This window comes from Netta rufina (genome assembly GCF_964035555.1).
Source record: "Netta rufina genome assembly, chromosome: 1".
Lineage (NCBI taxonomy): Eukaryota > Metazoa > Chordata > Aves > Anseriformes > Anatidae > Netta > Netta rufina.
The window spans coordinates 164201258-164224608 of NC_140123.1; the positions used below are offsets into that span (position 1 = coordinate 164201258).

A 23351-nucleotide genomic window follows, 5' to 3' on the forward strand; every position below is an offset into this window, starting at 1 on the left:
CCGGGGGCACCCGGGGGCTCTGCCCCGCCGCCAGCCTCGGCTCCTGCCCTGAACCCCCTTGACCCTTTTTTTTTTTTTTTTACTATTTTTATTTTTGGGGGGGCGAGAAGCGGGGGTCCGTCCCCTCGCACTTTGTTTTTTTCCCCCCTTTTTTCTCTCTTTATTTTTTTTTTCCCCTCTCTTTTTGCCTCCCCCCTCTCGTCTCCTCCTCGGGGGCATCTCCGCGGCCATGGGGCTGCTCCGGGGGGGCCCTCGCGGGGGCGGGCGAGCGGCTGTAACCCCCCGGGGAGGGGACAGACGGACACACAGACACTGAAAAAGGGCTCGGGCAGGGGGGTGGGAGATGGCCCCCAGGAGCCGCGGGCGGCTGCAGAGGAGCTACGTGGTGGGCATCTGCTGCCTGGTGCTGCTGGAGCCCGGCCCGGGCGTGGGGCGCCGAGCCCAGCCCGGGGGGGCCCGGGGAAAAAAGCAGCAACGGGAGCCAGGCACCGGCGCTGGAGGACGCGGCCCCCGCGCCCACCGAGCCCAGCCCGGGGGGGGACCGCTGCCGGGGCTACTACGACGTGATGGGGCAGTGGGACCCCCCCTTCAACTGCAACGCCGGCATCTACCAGTACTGCTGCGGGACCTGCGGGTACCGCTTCTGCTGCCAGTTCAAGCCCGGGCGGCTGGACCAGAGCGGCTGCTCCAACTACGACACCCCCAACTGGGTGAACACCGGGCAGCCCCCCGCCGGGTGGACGAGCCCCCCGTGGACCCCGCGCGGGACAGGACCAACATGATCGTCTACATCATCTGCGGCGTGGTGGCCGTCATGGTGCTGGTGGGCATCTTCACCAAGCTGGGCCTGGAGAAGGCGCAGGGCCCCCCCACCGAGATGACCGTCTCCAGGTAAAGGGGCACGGCCCCCCCCGCTCGCTGTCTGTCCTCCCCCCCAAAAAAATTGCCCCTGCACCACCTCGGGGTGTGTGTGTGTGTGGCACCGTGCACCAGGCTGGGACGTCACCCCCCGTGGGGACACCCAGGGGACACCGCTGGGATGCTGGGCAGCAGCCCCTCGCCCCCAGCTCCAGCCCCTTGCTTTTTGTCTCCTTTCGGACTCCCCTGAGAGCTGTGGCTCCAGGCAAACACTTTTGGTCCTGTTTCTGCCCCAAATCTTGGTGTGGGGCAGCATGGCTGGCTTGGTGGAGAGGGACAGGGACAGGGACAGTGGCTGCAGCTCCTCTGCCTTGCTTCCCCCTCGGTGTTAGGTTCCTGCAGCTCCTTCTCTTAGCAAGCCATTTCTCTCCCTCCTTTTCTTTTATTTTTCTTTTTCCCTTTCACTTCTTTTCCCCCGAACGATCACATTAAATGAGTTTAACACTTCTCAGCGGCTGGCGGCAGCTCCAGCCTCCCAGGCGCAGCCCTGCCCCTGCGGCTCTGACTCAGAGCTGTCCCTCCTCGTCCTCCCCCCTGGCACACGGACACACGGACACACGGACACACGGACACATAGACGTGGTGGCAGGAGGAGGGCTGCAGGAGCAGGGCGAGGGCCGGGGGCTGCCCTGGGCATCGAGCCGCAGCCCTTGCTGATCGGCAAGGTCTTCCTAGCGAGGACATCGAGCCTGGCAATGAACCCGTTTTTTTGTGCCGTTTTCTTCAGGGATTTCAGCTTAAAATTAATAATAATAAGAGCAGGCAGACAGAGCCCGAGGAAATAATTCTACCAGGACGATGCGGGAGGTGCTCTGGTTGCAGCCCCCCTCTCAGGGACCTTCCCATGGGGTGCCCGCGTGGGGCTGGGGTGGCTGCTGGGTCCCGCACCCCCTCCTGCACCCCTGCGCCCCGTCCCCAGGCCCTACTGAGCACAATATTTGCACCCCACGTTTGGAGGAGGCTGGGCATGGGACAGAATGGGAATGGGGGCCCCAGCGCCTTCCTGAACCCAGCATGGCAGTTTTTTGGGGGGGATGCATGTTGTGCCCCCCCTGCACTTGGCGGGGAGCCCAGCCTGGTGTCTCTGTGTGCCCATGTCCCCCTCCCGCGTCATCTGAGGCAGCGCTGGCACCCTGACAGGATCGATACGGCCCCGCCAGCCTCCCTGCTCCTCCCCTCCCCGGGAAGGGGGTGCTGTGCTTGGGCAGGGGCAGCCCCGGGGTGCCCACACCTGACCCCAGCCTCTGTCTGCTGCCCCTCTCACCCCACCGGCCACCGAGGGGATTTGTCTTTTGCTGGTGGCCTTGGCACCGTGCTACCAAGGCGCACATCTCCACGTTCCTCTCCTCTTTCTCTCCTGCATGGCTGACCCTTCCCAAGGAGCAGGGCAGCGATTCACCCCGCTCCCCACGAGCACGCTTCCAAATGCGCAGCTCACTGCCCAGCACCTCCCTTTTCCCCCGAAGCCACTGATTTTTGGGACACACCCATATGGAGCAGGAGAATGCAAGCTGCCCTCGGGTGCCTTTTTTGGGGCAAAACCAGGAGCCTGCCATGCTGGAGATCCCCAGCCGGGTGGCCCAGGGCAGGGCAGTGCGGTGGTGGCACCGTCTCCTCCGTCGCGGTGCGCGCAGCCGGCCCGTGCCCAGTGCCGTGCCTCAGCCCCGGCGCATGGGCAGTGCAACCTCGCGTGCTGCCCGGTGCCGCAGGTTGGAGCTTCTCATTTGCTCCTCGGGAGCTGCAGCGTGGCCTTGGGCCAGCTCCCCGTTGCACGGCCGCTCTGCTTTCCGTTCCCATCCAGCCTGCCATCCCGCCCGTGGTTTTCTGCTCCCAAAGAGCACCTCCCGGTGCCCCAGGATGGCTCCGGCTCAGCACGGTCTGCCTTGAGCACCGCGTCGCCTCCTGCCTTCATGGCTGGTCCAGCAGGAGGTTCAGGCACCCAAAACGCTGTGGCCACTTCATCCTCCCGTCCCCACGCCTCCCGCAGGTCCGTATGGCGGCTCCCACCAGGCCTGCTCCTTCCTGCTCGGCTCTCACTTGGCACCCGTCCCCCACACTCGCGCAGCGTGCCCAGGCCCTGTCTGAGTCAGGAACACCTGCCCGTGTTTTTCTACAGGCCCCCGATCTCCAAGGACGTGAGGTCCCTTCAGGCCAGGGGGATCTGTTCGTATCCCCCAAAAAGACCTACACCTACAGGCGAGAGCTCTGGGGGACCCTGCAGGGAAAGGAGAGGAAGCAGCTGGGTCTCCCCATGCTTTCTGGGGTCCCGAAATCCATCCTTGTTCTGCACCTGACCCCGATGGGTGCTCCTCCGTGGGTGATGCCCACGGCAGCAGGCACGGCAAAGACCCAGAAAAGGTGTTTGCAGGCAGCCGGCGAGCTGCCACCTGCCGCCCCAGCGCTGTGGGGGACGGGAGCGAAGCGACCCCATCCCGTCCACACCCACGTGTGACCTGCCCGTGCTGAGGGCTGGGGACACGCTGTCACCTCGTTTTCTTGCTCTGGTGGCTTCCCGCGTTGCCCGGGGGCACTGAGCGCAGTGTGCTGGGTGCTGCCGGGGAGCTGTCGCTGGCTTCTCATCTTCCCCACAGCTCCAGGACTTCCCTCATTGCTCGCTCCTGGGCTCACACCAGGCTGGTTTGGGGGGCACTGCTCTTTAACATGTTGCTGCAGTGCAGGTTTAAAGCTGATCTGCTGATGTGCCCCCACCTTGCTCCACACCCCGGAGCCATCTCACAGCCACAGACCTTTGGATAAGCTGATTTAATGCAACCTGACCTTCCTGAGCCCTCCCCAAGCCCCCAAATTAGTGCTTTCACCCCCAAAAAACACATCCAGTGAGCCAGCGGCGCCTTGGCACATGCCCTCCCCCCTGGCCACCGGGCTCGGGGACAGGGACAGAGCCGCTCTCGCCGTTGCTGTCCGGGTGAGTGCGGCCGGGGGCAGGCGTGTGGAAAAGAGCACTGATGGATTTATCTGGAGAGGAAAAGTCGCAGCTAAAGGACTGCTCGAGCTTGGTAAATAGACCCGAGGAAAAAAAAAAAAAAGAAATAGGTCAAATCGCATCGGACCTCCTGGTGAAACGAGCCCGGCGAGCGGCAGCCTCTGGGGACACGTGGGGGAGCGGGGCCCTGGGGAGGCAGCGGCTGACGGCGCGGCAGCTCCTGCCCTGACAGCCTCTGCCCCCGGCCCCACGGGAGCTGCCGGCCCCGCACCCTGCCCAGCACGAGCCCTGGGCTCCCTGAGCTGCTGCGGGATGGCCCCGTGGGCAGGGAGCAGGGCTGGGGCAGGTCCCTGGGGGATCTGTGGGGCCGTGGTGGGTTGGCTGTTAAAGCATTGCTTGTGCTGTGGGGGCATACGGAGGGCAGGGAGATTGCATTTGGGGCTTTAGGAAGAGAAGAGTTATGGGGTAGGGAGGTCTCTGTGCAAAGACCAGCACTGGCGTAGGCTCAGGTCACAGCTGAGGTGGGCAGGCATGGCTGGAGGCCTCCTGCCCCAGCAGGGCCTAGAGCAGGCTGCCCAGGGCCACATCCCAGTGGGTTTTGGAGCTCTCCAAGCAGGGAGACCCCACAGCCTCTCAGGGCTGCCCACCCGCACAGTGATGTGCTTCCAGGTGTTCAGAGGGAACCTCCCGTGTCCCAGATTGTGCCTCTTGTCCTGGTGCTGACAAGAGCCTGGCTCTGTCCTCTTTGCACCATGCCTTCAGGTACCTGTAGACACGGACAAATCCCCTGAGCCTCTCTGCTGAAGGCCACGCCGCTGTGTGTGCCCTGCTCTGGGATGGCTGGCATGCCACGGCGGTACTGCAGCGGCCCCGGGTGCGAATGCTGAACGGGGGAGCGCTGTGCCTTATGTAATGGCGTTTAATGTTTCATGCTGGCGCGTACCGGGAAGGAGTCGCAAACGGCAGCGCCTGCGCCGAAGCCACCTGTGCAGCCTCCTCCCCGCAGCAGCACGAGCACCCCTCTCCCATCCCCTCCTCGGGGTCTTCCCCGCTTTGAAATGGCCCCGCTGCACGTGGTGTGGGGCAGGCGGGGGGGACAGCGGGACGGGAGGGGGGACGCGGGCAGCGGGACACGGCCTGACGTCCCTCTGCCCCTTGCAGGACGCTCACCGACCTGCTGAAGCAGCCAGGCCACGGCCCCTCCGAGCACATCGACGGGCTCACGGGCTCATGGGCAGCGTGCAGGTGCAGCTGGGCGAGGGGCTCGCCCGGGGGTCCCCCCGCAGCAGCGCAGGTAAGGCCCTGCCACCCCCGGCCCCTTCCCCAAACATCCCCCCGGTGTTGGGACGCCGCTGGGCGGGTGGGTGCCCAGGGAAAGTGTGGTGTGGGGGGAGCGTGAGGGGCTCCGAGCACCCCTGAGCCCCCCACCTTGGCTCTGCCCCCAGACAAGCTGCCCCTGAACAACGCGGTGGCCAGTGCCGGCATCCCCCCGCTGGGGCGGCCCCACAGCCATGGCAAGCGCCTGCCCCCGACGGCTCCCAGCTACAGCACCTACGCCACGCTGACGGCTGGAGGTGAGTGGGGATGGGGTGTGGGGACAGGGAGGGAAGGGGGCAGCACCCAGGAGCCCCCACAGACCCATTGCACCCCCCTGTCGGTGCCCCCAGTGCCACCGGAGTGGGTGCCACCAGTGTCCTCTGTCCCCACAGAGAGCATCCCCGAGGACTTCTACAGGCATTTTGGGGGGCCGGAGGTGCCCCCCCCCAGCACCCTGCCCTTCCCGCACGCCGAGGGGCCGGGGCTACCCAAGGGCTGCCCCCCGCTGGGGGCCACCAAGACCAAGGGCCCCCCCAAGCCATCGGGGGGCTGGGAGGGGGGCCCTCAGCGCGGCCCCCGCCGGCCAGGCCCCGCCACCCCGCTGTACGGGCAGAGCTCGCGGCACCTGGCCACCAACAGCAAGACCGAGGTCACCGTCTGATGCCAGCCAGCGAGGAGGTGACACCGTGGCCAAGGAGAGGAGTTGGGACCGGCCTCAGCCCACCACGAGGACGGGCAATGGACTTCAGGCAGCGGGACCCAGTGCTGCCCACGGGCACCGAGGGGCCTCGCAGCCTCCACTTCCCCACGGCCCCGGCCTCCCCCTTGGTAATAAACACGTTGAGGTGTACGGCTCCCGCGTGGCTCGGCAGACAGGAGCAGGCACACAGGGTGACATGGTGACATTCGACTTTATTGGGTAGATGGATGCGCAGGGGGCCCGGTGCTGGGAGCCCCCCGCCGCACCTCTCACCCCTCTGGGCTCCAGGGGTGAAGCAGGCTTCCTTCACGGCCTCCCGCCCACCCTGAGTTACAGTATGTACACACATATAAAAAACCGTAGGGACAGACGGGCAGAGAGGTTGGAAAGAGTAGCAAAACAGGGCAAAAAGGCCCCCGGAGCAGGGGGAAAAGTGCTGGCCCCACTCACGGGTAAGGGACAAGAGGAAGGCCGAGGACGTCTCTCCTCCTCGGCTTCTCTGCGCCAGTTACTGAAGTACAAAACCACCCCACCTGCGGGCAGAGCCGGGGCACTGGGAAATAAGGGGGGCGCTAGGGGTGAAGAGCTGCTGTGGTTTAATAAAAATAACAGGACGAGGAAGAACGAGAGGAGGAGGAGGAGGGCACAACCCACCCCCGGCAGGAGCACGGAGAGGGACAAAGCGGGGTGCCCCAGGGGGATGGGGAGGGAGGGCAGCGCCGCGTGCTCCCTACACTCGGGGGGCACAGGGCAGCACGCCTTGGGGCAAAATAATCCTCCAGCAGGGAGGTGCACAGGGAAAAAGGGGGCTGCACGCCTCCCGAGGGTAGATTTCCTACTTGCAGGTGGGAAGGGGCTTCAGCCACCCAGCCTCAGCCCTGCCTTCCAGGCCTGCAGGGGCTTGGGGGCCATATAGGATGGGGAAGGGAATAAAATAAACTGTTTCTAAAAGTTCAATCCGCAACAAAAAGGCACACGGACTCCTCGGGGGGTGAGCAGAGCTCATTTCATCGGCCCCCACCCAGCTCCAGGCCCCCCAGGGGGACCCCAAGCAGCACGCTGCTTGTCACAGCTGGCTGCAGACCCAGCCCCTGCCAAAAAGGGGAGGCCTGCATCGTTCCCTACACTTGGTAAAGTCACAAACACTCCTTAAAAAAAAAAAAAAAAAAAAAAAAAAAAAGGCGGTATAAAAACAGTACAGAAACCCGACAGGCAGTGCTGGCCCCAGGTGGAGCACACCAGCGGGGCTGGGGTTGGGGCCGGGGGGCTCAGCGGGGTGCCAGGTCCCCACGCACACAGCACGAGGAGGGGGGCACGGCCCCAGCCCCGGCCCCACCACCAATCTGCCGCCAGCCCCAGCCCCGCTGCAGCACCCCAGGCAAGCACAAGTGCGAATAAAGCTGCACCTGGGGCAAGATTAAAAAAATAAAACACAACAAAAATGCCCTCCTGCTCCCACCCCGGCGTGATCCCACTGGCACAACCCTAACCCAGCACTGCTTTTTTTTTTTTTTTTTTTTTAACCCTCCCTCCCCTTTCTTTTTTTCCCCTTTTATCCCCCAATTCCTTTCTCAACTCCGAGAAGTCCGGGCTGGGGGCTGGCGAGGCGTTAGGAGGCGGCGATGGCCGTGCCCCCGCTGAGCTTGACAATCATCTGCTGGCAGTCGTTGCAGGAGCGCTTGTCCCCCACCTTCTCCAGCGTGCGCGCGGCCTCGGCCAGCAGGACGGCGCGCTGGCTGGGTGACGAGAGGAAGGAGAGCGGGAGGTGGCGGCAGGCCAGCAGGATGGCCGTGGCTCGCTCCCTCTGCCCCGGCAGCGCGTCCAGCTCACCTAAACACAGAGAGGGGACACAAAGCTATCAGAGCTGCTGCCACGACACCCGGCACTGCCTGACGCGAGTGACCGACCGTGGGGCTGACCTTGCTTGCTGCTCTGGGGCGTGCGGCGCCGCAGGCTGTGCTCCAGCAGCTGGTGGGTGCGCGTGGGGCTGGCCCCCGCCATCAGCCGCACGGTGGCCTCGTGGAGGAAGACCTGGAGGAAAAGGGAAGGCGGTGAGAGGCCGATGGTGAACCCCCTGGGTGAAGAAAGGGCGAGGGACGGAGCCTCACCTTGCGGTAGGCGGGCCTGAAGCCGTGGGCCAGCTTGCGCAGGCTGCCGAGGTCCCGCTGGAAGCCGGTGAGCTCGGAGGCCGAGGCGTGGTAGGTCTCGCCCAGGGCCTGGCTGCTGCTCGCCTGCTTCTGCCACAGGCTGGTGCGGAGGGACAGCAGCAGGTCGCAGGCCAGCAGCTGGATCACCTGCGAGAGCCACGGGGCAGACACACAGCTTAGGGCAGCCCACCCGCTGCCCGCACGACCCGCAGCGGCGCCTCCTTCCCACCCCGATCCCTTTTTCCCCAGCTGTTGCTGCCCCCTAGCATCGCTCGCTATTTTAGGTGCCCTTGGGAGACTCTACCTGTGCCGGGGAGGTGGAGAGTGCCTCTGTACTGCACTGCAGAAACATTGCACAGTTACTGGCGTCACATGCAATGCAACTACAATGCACTACAGCTGCCACCCAGGAGCGACAGAAGGGACCAGAACCGTCCCCCGTATGCCGCACAGGAAGGCTCCAGCTTTAGGTAACCCTGGGGAGAAAAAGAAACAAGCAACACGCGCGCTCAGGAATAGCACAGCACAGTCCCACTTCTGCGGGAGAGAGGGTTCAAGCGCTCTTGAAACAGAGCGGGTTTGACATAATGAGGTCCTTGTCGCACAGGTGTCAGCATCTTCCCCTCGGAGGACAGAGATGGAGGTTCTCCGTGGGCCAATTTCAAAGTGGCCAAAGAAGAAACAAACAGAAGGGGGGACGGGTATTGGCAGGGTAGTGATGCAGTGCTCCTCCATGCAGCAGGGAGGGAAAATATTAAATGCCCTTGGGACAGAGAAGGAGAAAGCATCCCCCTTGTTCCTATCAGACACAGGATGAGCAGAGGACGCAGACACACACGGGGAAGCGATGGACCAGCCTCGCAGCCACGACAGAGCGCACGCGGTCCCGCAGCTCACGGCCCTTACGTTGCTGAGGGTGGTGCTGGAGGCACCGCTGCTCATGTTGAGGCTGTTCCACAGGTGGCTGCTGGCCCTCTCGCAGTGACCCAGCGAGCTCTGCTGCCCGTCCGCCTTCCCCGACAGCGAGGCCTGCATGGCTTTGCACAGGTGGAAGGTGGCTTTCACCAGGGCGTTCCTGGAAGAGAAAGGGCGCTGCTGCCGAGCGGTGCCGTGTCGGGGTGCTACGGGGCAGCCCCAAGGGCTGAGCTCACACAGCAGCCGGCATCAGCTGCCAGCCTCCCCCCTCCAGGAGCAGAGATCACAGCTTCTTAGAGAGGGAGACAAAAGATGGAAGTTGTTCCTCACCTACTTGAGCTACACAAAGAAAGGGACGGAAACTGTCTAAGCAGCTTTCACGCAATGTGAATCAAGAAGGTGGAACTGTCTTTTCCATCAGTGGGCAAGCTTTGATTTTCACAGAATCACAGAATGGTTTGGGTTGGAAGGGACCTTAAAGACAACCCAGTTCCACCCCCCTGCCAAGGGCAGGGACACCTCCCACCAGACCAGGTTGCTCAAAGCCCCATCCAGCCTGGCCTTGAGCACCTCCAGGGATGGGGCATCCACAGCTGCTCTGGGCAGCCTGTGCCAGGGCCTCACCGCCCTTTTGTGAGAAACCAAGCTGTGGTTTTGCTCTCCTTGGAGATCAGAGGGCTGGGACACCTCTGCATTCTGGTGGTGGCAGCGAGGTGTGTAATTAGAGCAAAACCAAGATGCCCCTAACAAAGTGATTCTGCCCCCTCCCAGTCATCCCTAGTGCACAGCTCCAGTGCCAGCCCACGGCTAGGGAAGGAGGAGGGGGGAGTTTGGGAGTGGTACGAAGCCTACGCACTCAGACATCTCCAGGGATTTCGGCACACGCTCCACTTCTGTGAAATGTGACCTCACAGCTGCGTCGTCCCCTCTGAGCCAGCCGATGGACATGGCAACTGCTGCCGACCACCACCTGCACACCACGTCCGGGCCTATGAGAGCAGAGTCACGGGTTGGAGGAAGGGGGTGGCACCCTGTGCCCCCACCACAGGGACAGAGGGAGCCTGCAGGCCAAGCCCATCCCACAGGGATGCAGCTACTGTGCTGGGGGAGCACAGAGCCACCAGACAGCAGGCAAACACCCCACATCTGACTGGGGGAAGAGGCTGGGACGCTGAGACTGCAGCTGGTCAGCACGAACTTACCCTGTCTACTTGTCTAGAAAAACCCCAACTTCCCTCCTGATAAGGATATGCACTCATCATCCCCAACCATCATTTCCTGCACTCATTAAGCATCCCCCCAAAAACCCTACTCCGCCCCAGACTGCGTTTCTACCACGCCTGGAGCTTGGGAAGTGATGGGGTGGAGGGGACGGGTATCAGCAGTAGTTCCTGCAGCTGGCAGAGCTTCCGTTTGGGCAGACTTACCCAGGGCTGACTTGAGCACAGAGTTGCTGGCAAAGGGCGGTGCTCCACTTCCCATCGAGTCCAGGAAAGAGTTGAGCAACTTCAGGTACTCCATCGCGCTGGAGAACTCACTGGAACAAGAAGCAAGGCAGAGCTTCGCTGTGACATCAGGAAGGACACACCAAAGCCTGAAGCTGTTTCTGAGCAGTCGATGAGCTTTTAAACAAGCCTGGCCCAGCAAGCCAGCAGGTGGAGGCAGAAATTTCAAGCTCTATAGGTAACACAACGCTGTTGGACCTGAAGAGACCTCCCAGAGTGGAAGTGCACAGACCAGTTCAAGGAGCACCACCAGCAGATCATCCTGGTGAGGCGCCTGCAGGCATCCCACCGCTGCTCCAGAGCTGCTGCCACTCTGGACTTACCCTCCCTAGTCAGGGCACAGCCTGCTCCCCTGTCCCTAAATCCTTGAAAAAGGGGGCACCACTATCAAGGGAGGGACTAGTCTGAGTGCACCAAGAGGATTAGAGCACGTAATAGACTTTTCAAGTGAAAGATGATCCACATTAGCACTTAGTCAGCACCCCACGTTCCACAAGCACTGAACAGAAGCTGCCAGCATCCCCTCCAGTGCCTTGTATCTGCTGACGGACATGACATATGTTAGGAGTTGATTACAGGCTCCCTTTCAATCACTGCCTCCAGAAGAGGCCGAACGACGCTCCTGCTAGTGACTATTTGCATATATGCAAATGTATCTGAATGCAAGTGACAATGCATTCACAGTGCTGGTCAGAGAAAGTGGAGTATGTGGCGATGATCTGATTTCCTTGGACATGCTACAGAGGAGGATCCTGAGCTCCTGCCCCTAGAGGGAGAAAAACGGCTGGCTGTGTTAGGTGCAGACAGTCCTCCCAGGGACAGGACGGGACTTCCACAAGCACACTGACAACCCATGTCAATCATACGAGTCCTCCTACCTTTTCTCACCACCAGCAGCGTGTGACCACAAGCAATTGTACTGTGCAAGCAATTAGACTGAACTGCTGCTCCCTGTCTGCAACTACGCTAGAAAACAGATGCAAGATGGAAAATAAAGCTAAATGTACACAGTTCTCTCTTACACATCCAGAGAAAATAAGTCACCTTCCCACCTAAGGCGTTTACCCCGGCTCTTTTGGGAGACGTGGCGCAGCACAAAAAGCTGCTCCGATCCCCACAGATTTTCATTTTTCATCGGGCGAGATCACTTGGCAGAAGCCACCGACAATTTCAGCCAGCATCTGCTCTCCCACTCCTGCCGGAGGTTAGTCTGATTTTTCACTGCTGGTAAACACAGCACTTTGTTCAGTTACGAAAATACTTCTCATGCGTAACGCGGGGAGCCAGCTGGGTCACTCTCTAACATGCCAAGCCTTTATGCTCCTACAGCCCTGGACACATGCTCTGGTCAACCGAAGCGATAGGGCCACGCTAATTTTAGCGTTTCTGAACATTGTGCTCTCGGCAGAGAAAGTGCCACCCAGTTCAGGAATCGATCAGGACAGCAGCAGAAATCCCCGTTACAGCTGGTAACGAGTCAGAACTGCACCTGTGAGTGCAGGGGTTTTCATACAAAGAGGCAGAGCTCACCCTGCTGATAAGCTGTGGTGGTCAGGTTCAGCTTGCCGTGTCAAGCCCTGGTTAAAGACTAACCACTCCGCTGGCCTCAGAGCACTCAGTTCACGATCATCCGCTCAGTTTTCAGAGTCTACAGCTGCCCCAAGCAGTCCCCAGCACAGGAACTTACCACTGTTCCTCCTCCTCTTGTCCCACCACCTCTTTCCGAGTCTGAGGTTTCACAAGTGAATCCACAGCTCTCTCCAGCAGGTTCTCACAGAACGCCTGATGAACTTGTGCAATGGGATCCGCTACGGAGAAAGAAAACAAACTGTTTTTCTTATCTGCAGTGGCAGCCACGCCTCCTGATAGAGACAAGGGCAGCTGTAACGAAGAATCCCATTTTAGGAGCAAGAGGAAGAGCGGTAGAGGGAAATTCCTGAGGGAATTACTGCAAAGACTTCTGAAGACTGAGTTTTGAAGGCCTTTTTAACAACAGGTTTTACTAACTATCAGCCATCAGATTTACTAATTATCAGGGCAAACACAGCACAGAGAGGTCATGCAGCCAGAGCACAAGCGGCTCTCACCAGGGTTCCTCTGGGTGCAGTACAGGCTCTCCTTGGCGGCAGACTTCACCGTCCAGCTCCGCTCCACAAAAAACTTCTGTCCCAGGGGGTGGCACAGCCAGCGCAGCGAGTCGGGGATGGCGCTGCGCTCCGAGCTGCACAGGCTCTGAGCCTGGCTCAGGAAGTAGCTCTGGAGAAGGGAGAGATGAGGGCTGAGAACAGCACCCAGGGAAAGACACACCACCAGGGACCAGGGCTGCAGAACAGCAGCGCTGACAGAGGAGCTGTGCCTGCTCGCAGCCCTTCCCAGAGCTCTGCCTGGAGGTGCAGAGGACTCCATCACTCACCGCCAGGAAGCCCAGCTTGCCCCCGCAGCGGGTCTTCAAGCCGACGGCAGCCGTCAGGTGGATTTCGGCCATGGTGCTGGGGGGGATCTTTTCTTCCGCGCACTCAGCCAGATTCACGGCGCACAGGGCCATGTGCAAGCCAGAGTAAGCGGAGCTGGAGGGAAGTTTACCTGCACCAGAAGAGACAGGAGAATGGTTAACCTGAGGCACGCTAGCACCAGCTACTTGATAACAACACAGTTTGTAGGGGCACTGTCCCAGGCAGACAAATAAGAACCAGCTGATACCCCAAGTCCCACACCTAGTTTGCATTCCCACAACAGAGCAGCTATAACCAAATCTTCCCTCCACAGATATTAAGGGTGACATTTACAGCTGTGCCTCTGCAAGAATGCCCCTCCATAGCTAAAACTTCCCCCAACAAAACATCCATAAGTTTTATCTCACTATATTTATCACCATGACAGAACCGAACTCCTTTGCAGTCCACACCTCTATAGATATCTACACAGATGCTCTTAAATACAAGAGCGTTTTATTGTTGTCCATGGCGGCATAACTACAGTTCACACAGCAAGAGTAGGAAGTTTAACCTGGATTTCTGATGGGCTTGTAGCCTATTAAAATTACAAATTAGTTTGCCAAGGAAGCAGCAAAAACAACTGTTCACAAGGAACATTCAAGCACTTCCTCAGTACATGTGCACATGCCCAGGTTTTCGAAGCGCATCAACACCAACTGGCCATCTGCGCTTCACACAGCTTCAGAAACTTGACTTTTTTCCAAACAATTAACCCTAGCCCCTGCTTTCACATCACATTCCCAAGTGACAGGACTGAACCAAGCAGCAGAAAACGACTGGATTCAATCAACTGCTGCCTGGGACGGACCCTACGCCACCTCTGCAGGCTGGTGAGGACATAGCAGGACACTGCTGTTGCTTCAGCCATTCCTGCAGAGCCCTTTCTTTGCAGGAGCAGCCCTGAGATTTTCCATTTAATTCACTGAGGCCAGTTTCTGGTGCCTCAGCCCCTACCTGTTATGTGGAGCTGGTGGAGCTTGTGATAGGCTAGAGCTGCATCCCGGGCGCTGGTCTTGGCCTCGTCCTCAGAGCCCGCCGTGGCCTCCCGGGCCCGCCACTGGTGAGAGGTCCTCTTCAGCAGCCACCGCACCAGCGCCAGCTTCTGCAGGCTGTAGCGGATCACGTTCCACGACAGGCTGCACGCCAGGTCCAGGCGGGAAGCCGGCAGCGCTCGGCCCAGGACCGACAGGCAGGTCTGCAGGTTGGAGGCCGCTGCAGCAAAATCCCCCTGCGAACATCACAGCCAAAGGTGAAGCCACAAAAAGCACAGCCACGGGCACGCTTTGGGACCTCCTCGGCATCGGGAGCAAGGCAAACTGATGTGCAAGCTAGGGAAATGTCTTCAGATGAGGAAGCCACCGTAATTCCAGTAAACATGAGGGCAGCTTACACCAGCTTCAGATCTGGCCCAGCTGGTAGCTTCCGCTGAGCTACCATCAAAACACGCCTGTGCTACAGAAAAGACTCTCTCCAGCACTGACTGGTTGCCAGAATCGGGACAGGAACCAAAACCCTGCTTCCAAAAGCTGCCACAAGACCCAGGAGCAAGGCACCAGGACAGAACCCAGGCCGCTCTAACAACCCCAATGCCTGCGCCTCACTAATTCAGGCCGAGGGAGAAGAGCAACCTGCTCAAGACAAACAAGTTCCACCGACTTCTCAGAAAATCAGACTGGCTACCACCCAGAAATACCACGTTCTTGCAAGTGTCAGGCACTGCCTTGTTAGGTCACATTTGCCCGCGCCCAGCTCTACCCGTGCCAAATCCAGGTCTGCCTGCTTGCGGTGCCTCCAGAAGGTGACCGACGACCTCGAGTGCAAGCGGGTCACCGGCTCTCCGTGCACGAGGAGCTTCACGAACACGCTCAGGACAATCACTCCGTTCACGAGCCACAGGATCAGCGTGGGCATCATCCAGCCAAACCACCCACCGGCGTCTGCAACGGGCATCCCAAAAGGAGAGTGAGAAGCTGATCCGCACACTGAAAGGCTCGCAACAGGATGAGCGTGGGCTCACCCAGACCAACAAGGATGTATTGCTCTGTTTGCAAAACCTGATACTACAAGCGGTATTTCAATCAGAAAACACCTGCATCGACACCTCCTCAGCAACTCCAAGCCCCAGCACTCCTAACCAAATCACAACTGTTATTTTTACAAGACTGTTTTACAAAAACTGAGTCAGCACTTCTAAAATTACCTTAACGCAAGACATTCTAGGCAAGCTACCAGATCCACCCATGGGTATTCAATATCTCAGTGTTGTTTTCCAGACTTAATTAAGTTTACAAAGCAACACTGAAGCACGCTGACCAGCTGGGGAAGTGACAAGATGCCTGCAGAACCTCCCACGCTCACCTAAGCTGCTGTCCTCTCAACTGCAAATGGCATGGAATAAGGACAAGAAACAGGCCAGCTTCAACACCTTACAGCAGCATGTTCCTGAAGTAATTCTTCAGGCAATACTCAATAAGTTACAAAAATCAGTCAGCTGCCTTAAAAACAAACTAAAGGTGAAGATCCCTCAGAGAGATCCCAACTCGTAGCACCCTAACTCGTTACCTGACTCAATGGTCAGCACGCTCCTGCCAGAGCCGTGGCGCACGAGGCTGTCAGACTCTGGGCTTCCTCGGGCATCCAGAAGGGACGTTAGAGGATTGAAGGAGAGGCACAGGAATGTGAGGGCACAGAGGAGGATCCGAGAGCGGTCCACCATACCAAGAGCCACAGGAGGAGAGTCAGGCTCATCTTTAACCTTCAAAGAATTTGTAGTAGAGAAAAAAGGAAGAAAAAACACTTAATATTCTTTAAAACAAAAAACACTTATGCAAAAGGAGGGGTAGAGGAGAAGGAAAGAGAACAAGTTTTAAAATTTGTTTAAGACCAAGATCGGTAAGAACTCTGGTGGAGTTTGCCCTAGTAAGAAAAGACTGAAGTACCGGAATGCCTTCGCCTTCCTTCTGCTCCCAATCATTCCAGTTACCATTAACTGGATCCCTGCTTTAGGCCAGGACTAATTTTTCCTCTTCTGAGGGTCTCCCTCAGGACCCAGTTCTGTGATACCCACAAAATGAGCCCATCAGCTGAAGGTAGCTAATAGATCCCTGTAACTGTGGTTATTCACAGTCCCACTACCCACAGCTGAGCCGGCATTCTCTTCTCCAAGTTCTCCTGCTGTAATCATGGGACATCTCTTGAGAGCCATGGACCGTTTCAGGTCAGGAGTTTGGGACTTATTCACCATGAGTCCACAGAGAAGCTACAGGAGCTAAAGTCCAATCTAAGTTCTTCTAGCAGCTACAGTATGGTTCAGACAATACAGCTCAGGCAACAATCTCAATCATTCAAAAAAAATAAAAACAAAAAACACACCCATGCACCTTCCTCATCCTTCCAATGTTTCTCTGACACCTACAGCTCTGCTAGGCAGACATCTGCCAGCTCCACTCTTGAGAGTTAGGAGAATTCAAACTCTGGCCCCTACACATCCCTGAAGCAGACGCCTTGAATTTGATGAATCCAGTCACAAGTACCTTTGCATCGTCAAGGAGCGGGCTTCCCGGCTCCGAATCGATGGAATAGGGAGAGAAGCCAGCCTGGGATCCCGAGTCAGAGGCCGGAGGAGACATCAGCAGAACGTTCTGGTTGAAGTCGTCTATCTTCAGGTCTGCATCATTATCAACCAGACTGCTTAGGTCAATGCCCTTCAACAGCTCTGCAAGAATCAGAGCGCATTATGCACATGGTTCTCCATCCTGCATGCTGCCAGTCTCGCTCAGATTGGCTCTGCCCCTGCAGGAATACTGCCACCCTCACCACAGTCCGCACCCATCTACTTTTGCCAACGACAAGAAACTGTAAGAGGCAGCCTACGTCCCTGCTGACCGCCTCCCTCCTGCGCAGCCTCCACAACTTACTGTTTTTCTGGTTAGCCAGCTTCAGAACCATGTTCTCCTGTCTCAGTTTATGGTTGGCCTGTTGCAGGTATTTAATGTAATCGATGGCTTTGCGCAGGACACCAGACTTGTGCATCTGCAAGGAATTCAGACAAGCAGAACGCAGTTTATCCTCCGAGCTCCCAAAGGCCCACTCGTGCTCATAAGGGTACCACAACCCTTCATATCATGAATACAAACAAAAAGGTGTTGAGAACCTCTTGGCAGCAGAAAAAAAAAATAATAATGGCAAGGTATCCTACTTTGAAAGGCACACAAGGACTGGACAACAAGACTTAAGTCACTGTACCTGGGATCTCTAAGTTTTTACTTAAGTTCTCTCTATGAGAAGAGAGATCTCAACTTCAGATTTAAGGTGCTGTTGTTGATTTGTTTTTTAAAGACAGTAGAGTGGAAACAGATAAATATTCAAATTACAAGAGTTCATGTCTCAAACAGAAATAGTCCTTAGAAATACCATAGTTTTGAAGTGAAGAAGTGGCTCTCTTCTGGGATGGAGCAAGCTGCTGCCAGTTAACTACGGTCAACTGAGATAACGTGGTTTAACTGAGATAACCAGTTCTATCTCTGCCTCAGTCCTTTGTCCATTCCCATGAAAAAACACCCTTCCAGAAGAGGCTGACAAGTCTACCTCGGAAACAGCCCTAACATTTTGAATTGAAGCCACTTTACATAACCAATATTTTAAAACCTAAAGCTTCGACCCAGCAACAGAAGGTGACTTCAGTAATGCACGTGCTTGTGCAGAGGCCATGCAAGCACACGGGTATCAAGAACATCACCGTTCTTTCCGCCAATATGGGAAAAGTCAACAGCACAGCCCTGAACACAGGCCACAGGTGGTGCAAGAAAGTTTCTAACATTTGAGTGAACAGGAGCTTTTCCAACTCAATATCTACTGGAATCCAGTTGGAAAGCTCTGTGCAAGACACTGGTTTAGATTTTATAGCAGCATTTAACCTTTCTTTTATTTTTTTTTTTGAAAAACCATAACTGCAGCAGAAGCAAAAAATCCTCAACCCTACTTCCCTAGTGCAGTTACAAGGAAAAGGAAACATAGACGATGCAAGTTCTCTGGTTTGGCAGAGTTATCAAGACATTCACTTTGACATTCTTCATAGAGCACCTATTTAAGCTAGGCCTAATGCAAGCTATACCTTATGTGTTTGTTCTGATTTCCAAGAAACAGTATTGCTAACAACATTTTACAGGTGACCTTTCCTGAGTGCAATCATTAAGCTTTCCATTGCACAAGTATTCCACAAGTCTTATCCCAACACATGCATGCACACCACTAACAGCAGTACGTACCCAGCTGCTCCATTTGGTAGAGCAACAAGCACCCGAGGACACAAGTATTCATGACACCAGGTTCCACATCTTTACCTTGGCATCTGTCCCCATAATGAGGTCCTTCAGCTCGATGATCTTATCGTTTATAGATGACCGGTAACGCTTCTCGATGATGTTGTGAGTTGTTCTCCTCTCGCCTTCTTTAGGCGGTTCTGGTTGCTTGACACCCCCGGGAACTTGTTTGATAGGCACCTTTTCTTGCCCCATCATCACTGGCATCGTGGTCAGAATGGTCCCATTGCTCCCAACGAGGGTCTACAGGGACAAGGCATAAGAAGTGTCAACAGCAATCAGCTGATATACATGAGATGTACCATGGTAAGAGCAAAACGAGTAAAAAGAATTCAGCAAAGTTTACAGAGCTCAAAAACAAAGGGGCAGGCCAGTGTCTCCCCAAGGACCTCTTCCTCTCCAAGGATACCATCACCCCAACACTTTTACCAATACCATGCTCTTTTCATCCACTAACTAAACAGAGAAATGGACCAAGGTCCTTTCTTGCTCCTCAAATCCTTCTGCCCCACCTCTCCAAGTCCACCTCTTCCGTGGACAAAAGAAGTCGTTAGACCATCAACAAGCAACGCTACCTCTGAACCAATCATGTTAGAAAGGTTCTGACTACAGAAAGACAAACTCTGGCTTGAGCAAAGCAGTTAATTTGAGTTAGATTATATGAGGAAAAAGTAGATCCCTGACGACTTTAAGCTACAAAAATGCCTTAAGATGAGAAATCAAGGCAACGAGCATTACATGCTGGTGTGAAAAGTTCAGACTTGGTCACCTAAGTGTAGACAGAGCATCTCCACCAAACCAAAGCAGTATGTGCTCCACAATAAAAGATGAATCCCACCAGAACGGTTGCACAGATGTGCTTCTAGGATCATCAGTGTAAAGAAAAGAATTTAGATGACTTAAACTGGTAAAATAAGGTACAACTGGCCTCTAAAGTACAACCAGGATCAGAGAAGCTGTTAGGGAGAGGTAGAGTTATTTACACTAAAAGTCAGACTGACATAAATGAGAATAGACTAGCCACAAAGAAATTTAGGAACAATTTTGACTCTGAAATGGTCTTCCAACTGTGATAGTAGAAATTAATTTTGTTTCATTTCACTTATTTGTCAAGTTTCAGCTTAAAGTCTTCCATCTCTCTTTGGATAATCTCCAGGAAATTTCAATGTGTTCAGAACATTTTGTGGATTGTGTGTCTGACAGACACACTCACATGAACCTCACCTCCGTGTGAAAGTGCCGCCTAAAAGCGAGCAAATCGGCAATTTTAGGCTGGCTGCTAACAAGTACACAGCACGCCTACTACATTATGTAGAAGTCAGAACTTCAGTCCAGACTTGCAAGATTATTTGTCTCCAGCAGTAAATATTTGAACAGAAGGATCTGTGCAGAACGCAGAGGACCATGATAAAAGCATCTTTGGGGGCACAAGCCTCTCCGAGTGAGTAACAAGTTATGACCCTGAAGCACAGGAGCCATCTCGAATGATACTGAATCCTCGCTGCAAACGCCCTTTGAGGAGTAGTTTAATTAGTTTTTATGTTCAACACACTGCTATTAGTTGCTACTGAGGGAGAAAAGAAGGTCCACAGCTATTCCAAGTCAGCTACCTTTCAGTGTCTTCCACAGAGGTTAAAAACTGCATGGAATTCTTAGGTCACGCTCTTCTCCTTGTAATACCAGAAAAAGGTAAACAGAAATGTGCCCTTGGTCTTCGCTTACTGGCCATGGGAGGCTGCCAAAAATGTACAATCTGTGTATTTAGCCTTGGCAAAAGCAGGGTATTACTCACTTTGGACACGACCAGAGCAGCACTTGGAAACCCTCCCATCCGCATCACCGATGAACACTAAACTCCAACCCTCCTTCTCCTACCAGGGGAAATAACGCCAGAAAGAGGAAGAAGAAAAAAAAAAACATTCAGGGTGGTACCTGCAGAGCTGTGGTCTGAATAGGAGTGGTGAGCGCTGTGAGCGCCGGATTCTGCACCGCAGCCATAACGGGATTGCCATCCGCCTTCAGGGTGGTCAAGACGAGGGAGTCCGTCTTTATGATCTGGGGCTGGACCAGAACCTGCGTGGAAACAGCCACGGATGAAGGGACGAGTAGGCACACATTCCTCTGCTGATCTTGGTAGCCAGAGGCAGGCGATGGCAGAAGTGTAATGCCACATCTCAGTGGGTGAACTACCAGCAGGACCACTACAAATTTCCTCCACCTCACACCTTGTATCACTGGGACGGTTTTTGGACATGCCAGAACCTGGTGCAAGCCCTCAAAATGAGAGGGTCTGAACAGGATGTCAAGCAGATCAAACCAACAGTTATTTTGCCATAACACAATTTGTGCTTCCTTTTTCGAGTACCTTGTTGGTGCTCACACGTAAAGAACAATACGGATGACTTAATACGGTTAAACCAGAGTAACTTTTCCATGGTGAGTGCCAAAACCACTTTTATCCAACACAGAAACACAAGGCTGCTGCCCTCACACGTGGGTTTTAAAACAAGATCATATGACAGTGTAGCAACAAAAAAGTGAAATAAACCATGGTGGAAGAACCAAAATAAAGCATCCCCTTATTGTCAGTCTCTCAGTAAGTGGCAGCGGACTTGGAAAAGAAGGAGCAGGACAAAAAGAAGCAGGGAAAACTCAAAGGAAACTCATTTAAATGAGGTTTCTCCCCCCAGGGCCCTCCCGGCCGTACCCACAGGAGCACCCCACGCCCCCTGCACTTACTGGGACCTGCTGGACCTGCGGCGCAGCCACCGTCTGCACCGTGGCCGGCGCCAGCGTCTGGATGGTGCCACCGGCAGCCTGCGTCAGCACGCGCTGCGCCTGCACCGCCTGCACCTGCTGCTGGATGGCCACCGGCTGCACCTGCGAGGACGTCACCAGGCTCTGCACCTGAGGCTGGAGGACTGCAAAGCAGGGGAGAGGTCAGGAACAGCCCGCAAACGCCCAGGTCCTTATTTTGGAGAGTGTAAATGCTCCCCGATTCACTCCTCCTCTTCCCAAAGTTTCTCCCCAGGCAGAGCGCACCTAACACTTCCCACAGGCTGCTCAGAACCCAGCTCCTGTGTGAGGATGCTGCACCTCAAACAGCAGCTTGCCAGGACACACAGAGCATCAGCTGAGAGAAAATGAAGCCAAAACCCTGCGGGTCTGGCAGCTCAGTGCCCATCACCTCTGTTAGGTTACACAGCACGCCTAACCAGCACCTCCCTGCCTGGGTCTTGGCGGGTCCAACCCAGCCACAGGAGATGCCACAATGGAGGACACCAAGAGGTGGCACAGGACAATTTATGATCTCCTTTATGAAAGCTGCTCATGCTCGCTCAGTCAAAGCCACATGCACAGGAGAAGAAACACCCCACAGATCCCACAGAAGCAAGATCTTCAGGCTCACCACGGCCAAGGCCACCTGTGGGACCATCTACAGGTACCAGAACCGTGCACGTGCTGCGAGCGCTGCCCCACCCCAAGCCCTACCTTGGAAACTGGTGGCGGTGTTCTGGTATATGACGGGCTGCTGGATGATCCTGGTCTGGGGCGCGGAGCTGAAGGTGGGGGCGATCATCACCGTCTGCTGCTGGAGCTGCGGCTGCAGCTGGGGCCGGGGCTGGAGCAGCGGCGCCGGGCGCTGCGGGGGGGCCTTCACCGGGACGCTCTGCAGCTGCGGGGAGGCGGCGGGCGGTGGGAAGGGCTGCAGGGGCGCCTGGCCATATGGGCGCGGGGGGTCCAGGGTCCCGCTGCTGCTGCTGCTACTGCTGCTACTGCTGGTGGTGGTGCTGCTGCTGCCGCCGCCCTGGAAGGTGCCGCACAAGGGATCCGAAAACAGGTCCGGGAAGTCCCCCGCCTGGTTGCTGACAAACTGCAGCATCTCTGCAAGGAGGGAAACGTTCGGGGCGTTTTTATTGCATGAATCACCGGGGCAGGACTCACAGAAGCGCACACACACACGAGGCAGCCGTGGGTGCTCCCGAAGCCCCAGGGGTAGCACGACGCCAGCCTCACACCTCCGGGCAGGAGCCAAGAGGTGGCCAGCGCCTCGGAACAAAAGGCAGAAAGCTCTGACAACGTGTTGCAGGGCTTCAGGATCCAGGCAGAGACCAGGACACAAACCCACCTCCAGTATATTGGAAGTGCCACCACGTAGCTCAAGCCCTGCTCCAGCCCAACGCTTGTGGAAGGAAGAAGAGGGGCAGCTCCACGCAGGAGCCGTTCCCCCACGCAGCCTCCCTGCGATGGCTGCACGTCACCGTCCCTCCCTCCCCGCTGAGCACAGCTGGGGCACAAAGAGGCGTGGGTAAAGGCTCACCTCAACCTGGCCTCGCTTCCAAGTTTAGGAGAAAACAGGGGAAACACCCCAAGGAAACAAGGCTTTACAGAACTTCAGCAGAGCAACGCCTGCGTGTGTCTGACCAGAAACCCCCTGTTTATCATTTTTATTTTCTCTCTGAACACACTGCCCGCTCACCGCTGGGCTGGGGCAGCCGCCCAGCAGCTCCCCCCCGGCCCCCCTTCCCCAGCAGCTCCGGGGGGGCTCCGAGCGGCTCCCAGCCCCCTCCATACCCTGCCCCACAGCAGGGGCTCACCCCCCGCACCGAGGCTTCCCCTTCCCCGTTAGACCCGGTTTAACGGGATCCCCCCGCCACCCACCCACCCGCCCGCCCGCCCGCACCCCGTCCCCCCGGTGTCCCCCCGGTGCCCCGTGGCACGGCACCCACCGTCGATGTCTCCCAGCGTCAGCTCGTCGCCCAGCTCGGTCAGCGTGTCCATGCCGTCGGTGCCCAGCTCGCCGCCGCCCTCCATGGCCCCGGTCCCCCCCCGTCCCCGTCCCCGTTCCCGTCCCGTCCCGTCCCGGTCCCGTCCCGTCCCGTCAGGCGGAGGCTGCCGGCTCTCGCCGCCGTCCCGCCGCCATCTTGGCGCGCCCCCGGCCGCCCCCCACGCGTTGTCAGTGAGACCAGGGCGCTGCCGGCCAATGGGCGCGCGCGGCGCCGCGTGGCGTGAGGGCGCGTCACCGATCAGCAGCTGCGATTAGCATGCGGCGCCACGCCCCCCTCGTTTGAATATTCATGAGGGAGGG

At 56.9% G+C, this 23351-nt stretch overlaps 2 protein-coding genes across 4 annotated transcripts; one reads left to right on the top strand and one right to left on the bottom strand.

Moving 5' to 3' along the window:
• SHISA8 (shisa family member 8) lies at positions 1-5840 on the top strand (the record flags this gene model as incomplete). Its single annotated transcript, XM_084306107.1, is given in 7 exon segments — positions 1-415; positions 417-729; positions 732-891; positions 5024-5078; positions 5081-5156; positions 5308-5436; positions 5572-5840. Coding segments are annotated over 7 exon segments (1074 nt in total). The 5' UTR covers positions 1-343.
• Positions 5841-6071: 231 nt separating this feature from the next.
• SREBF2 (sterol regulatory element binding transcription factor 2) lies at positions 6072-23094 on the bottom strand. 3 transcript variants are annotated; one of them, XM_084289594.1, is made up of 19 exons: positions 22993-23094; positions 21755-22147; positions 21002-21183; positions 20195-20335; positions 18284-18505; positions 16859-16973; positions 16475-16608; positions 15504-15696; positions 14697-14878; positions 13896-14169; positions 12860-13029; positions 12534-12702; positions 12134-12254; positions 10369-10478; positions 9798-9930; positions 8933-9101; positions 7988-8173; positions 7799-7910; positions 6072-7709 (listed from the first exon to the last, which is right to left on the bottom strand). In XM_084289594.1, the coding sequence occupies exons 1-19, from the start codon at positions 23075-23077 to the stop codon at positions 7489-7491; spliced, it is 3312 nt and encodes a 1103-aa protein (XP_084145720.1). In that variant the 5' UTR covers positions 23078-23094; the 3' UTR covers positions 6072-7488. The 3 variants fall into 3 exon arrangements, with proteins under 3 accessions (XP_084145720.1, XP_084145719.1, XP_084145721.1); XM_084289593.1 differs by having other exon boundaries at positions 16475-16656; XM_084289595.1 differs by lacking the exons at positions 6072-7709; positions 7799-7910; positions 7988-8173 and adding an exon at positions 8394-8502 and having other exon boundaries at positions 16475-16656.
• Positions 23095-23351: the final 257 nt, after the last annotated feature.

What these genes read in the sequence shown, in the direction of transcription:
- SREBF2 (XM_084289593.1), bottom strand. Translation starts at nt 23,077, where the DNA reads ATGGAGGGCGGCGGCGAGCTGGGCACCGACGGCATGGACACGCTGACC. An exon ending in GCTGGCTAACCAGAAAAACA is followed by an intron (nt 16,657 to 16,858) that starts GTAAGTTGTGGA and finishes TGATTCTTGCAG; the next exon opens with AGCTGTTGAAGGGCATTGAC. An exon ending in CAGACCTGGATTTGGCACGG is followed by an intron (nt 14,170 to 14,696) that starts GTAGAGCTGGGC and finishes TGATGTTCGCAG; the next exon opens with GGGGATTTTGCTGCAGCGGC.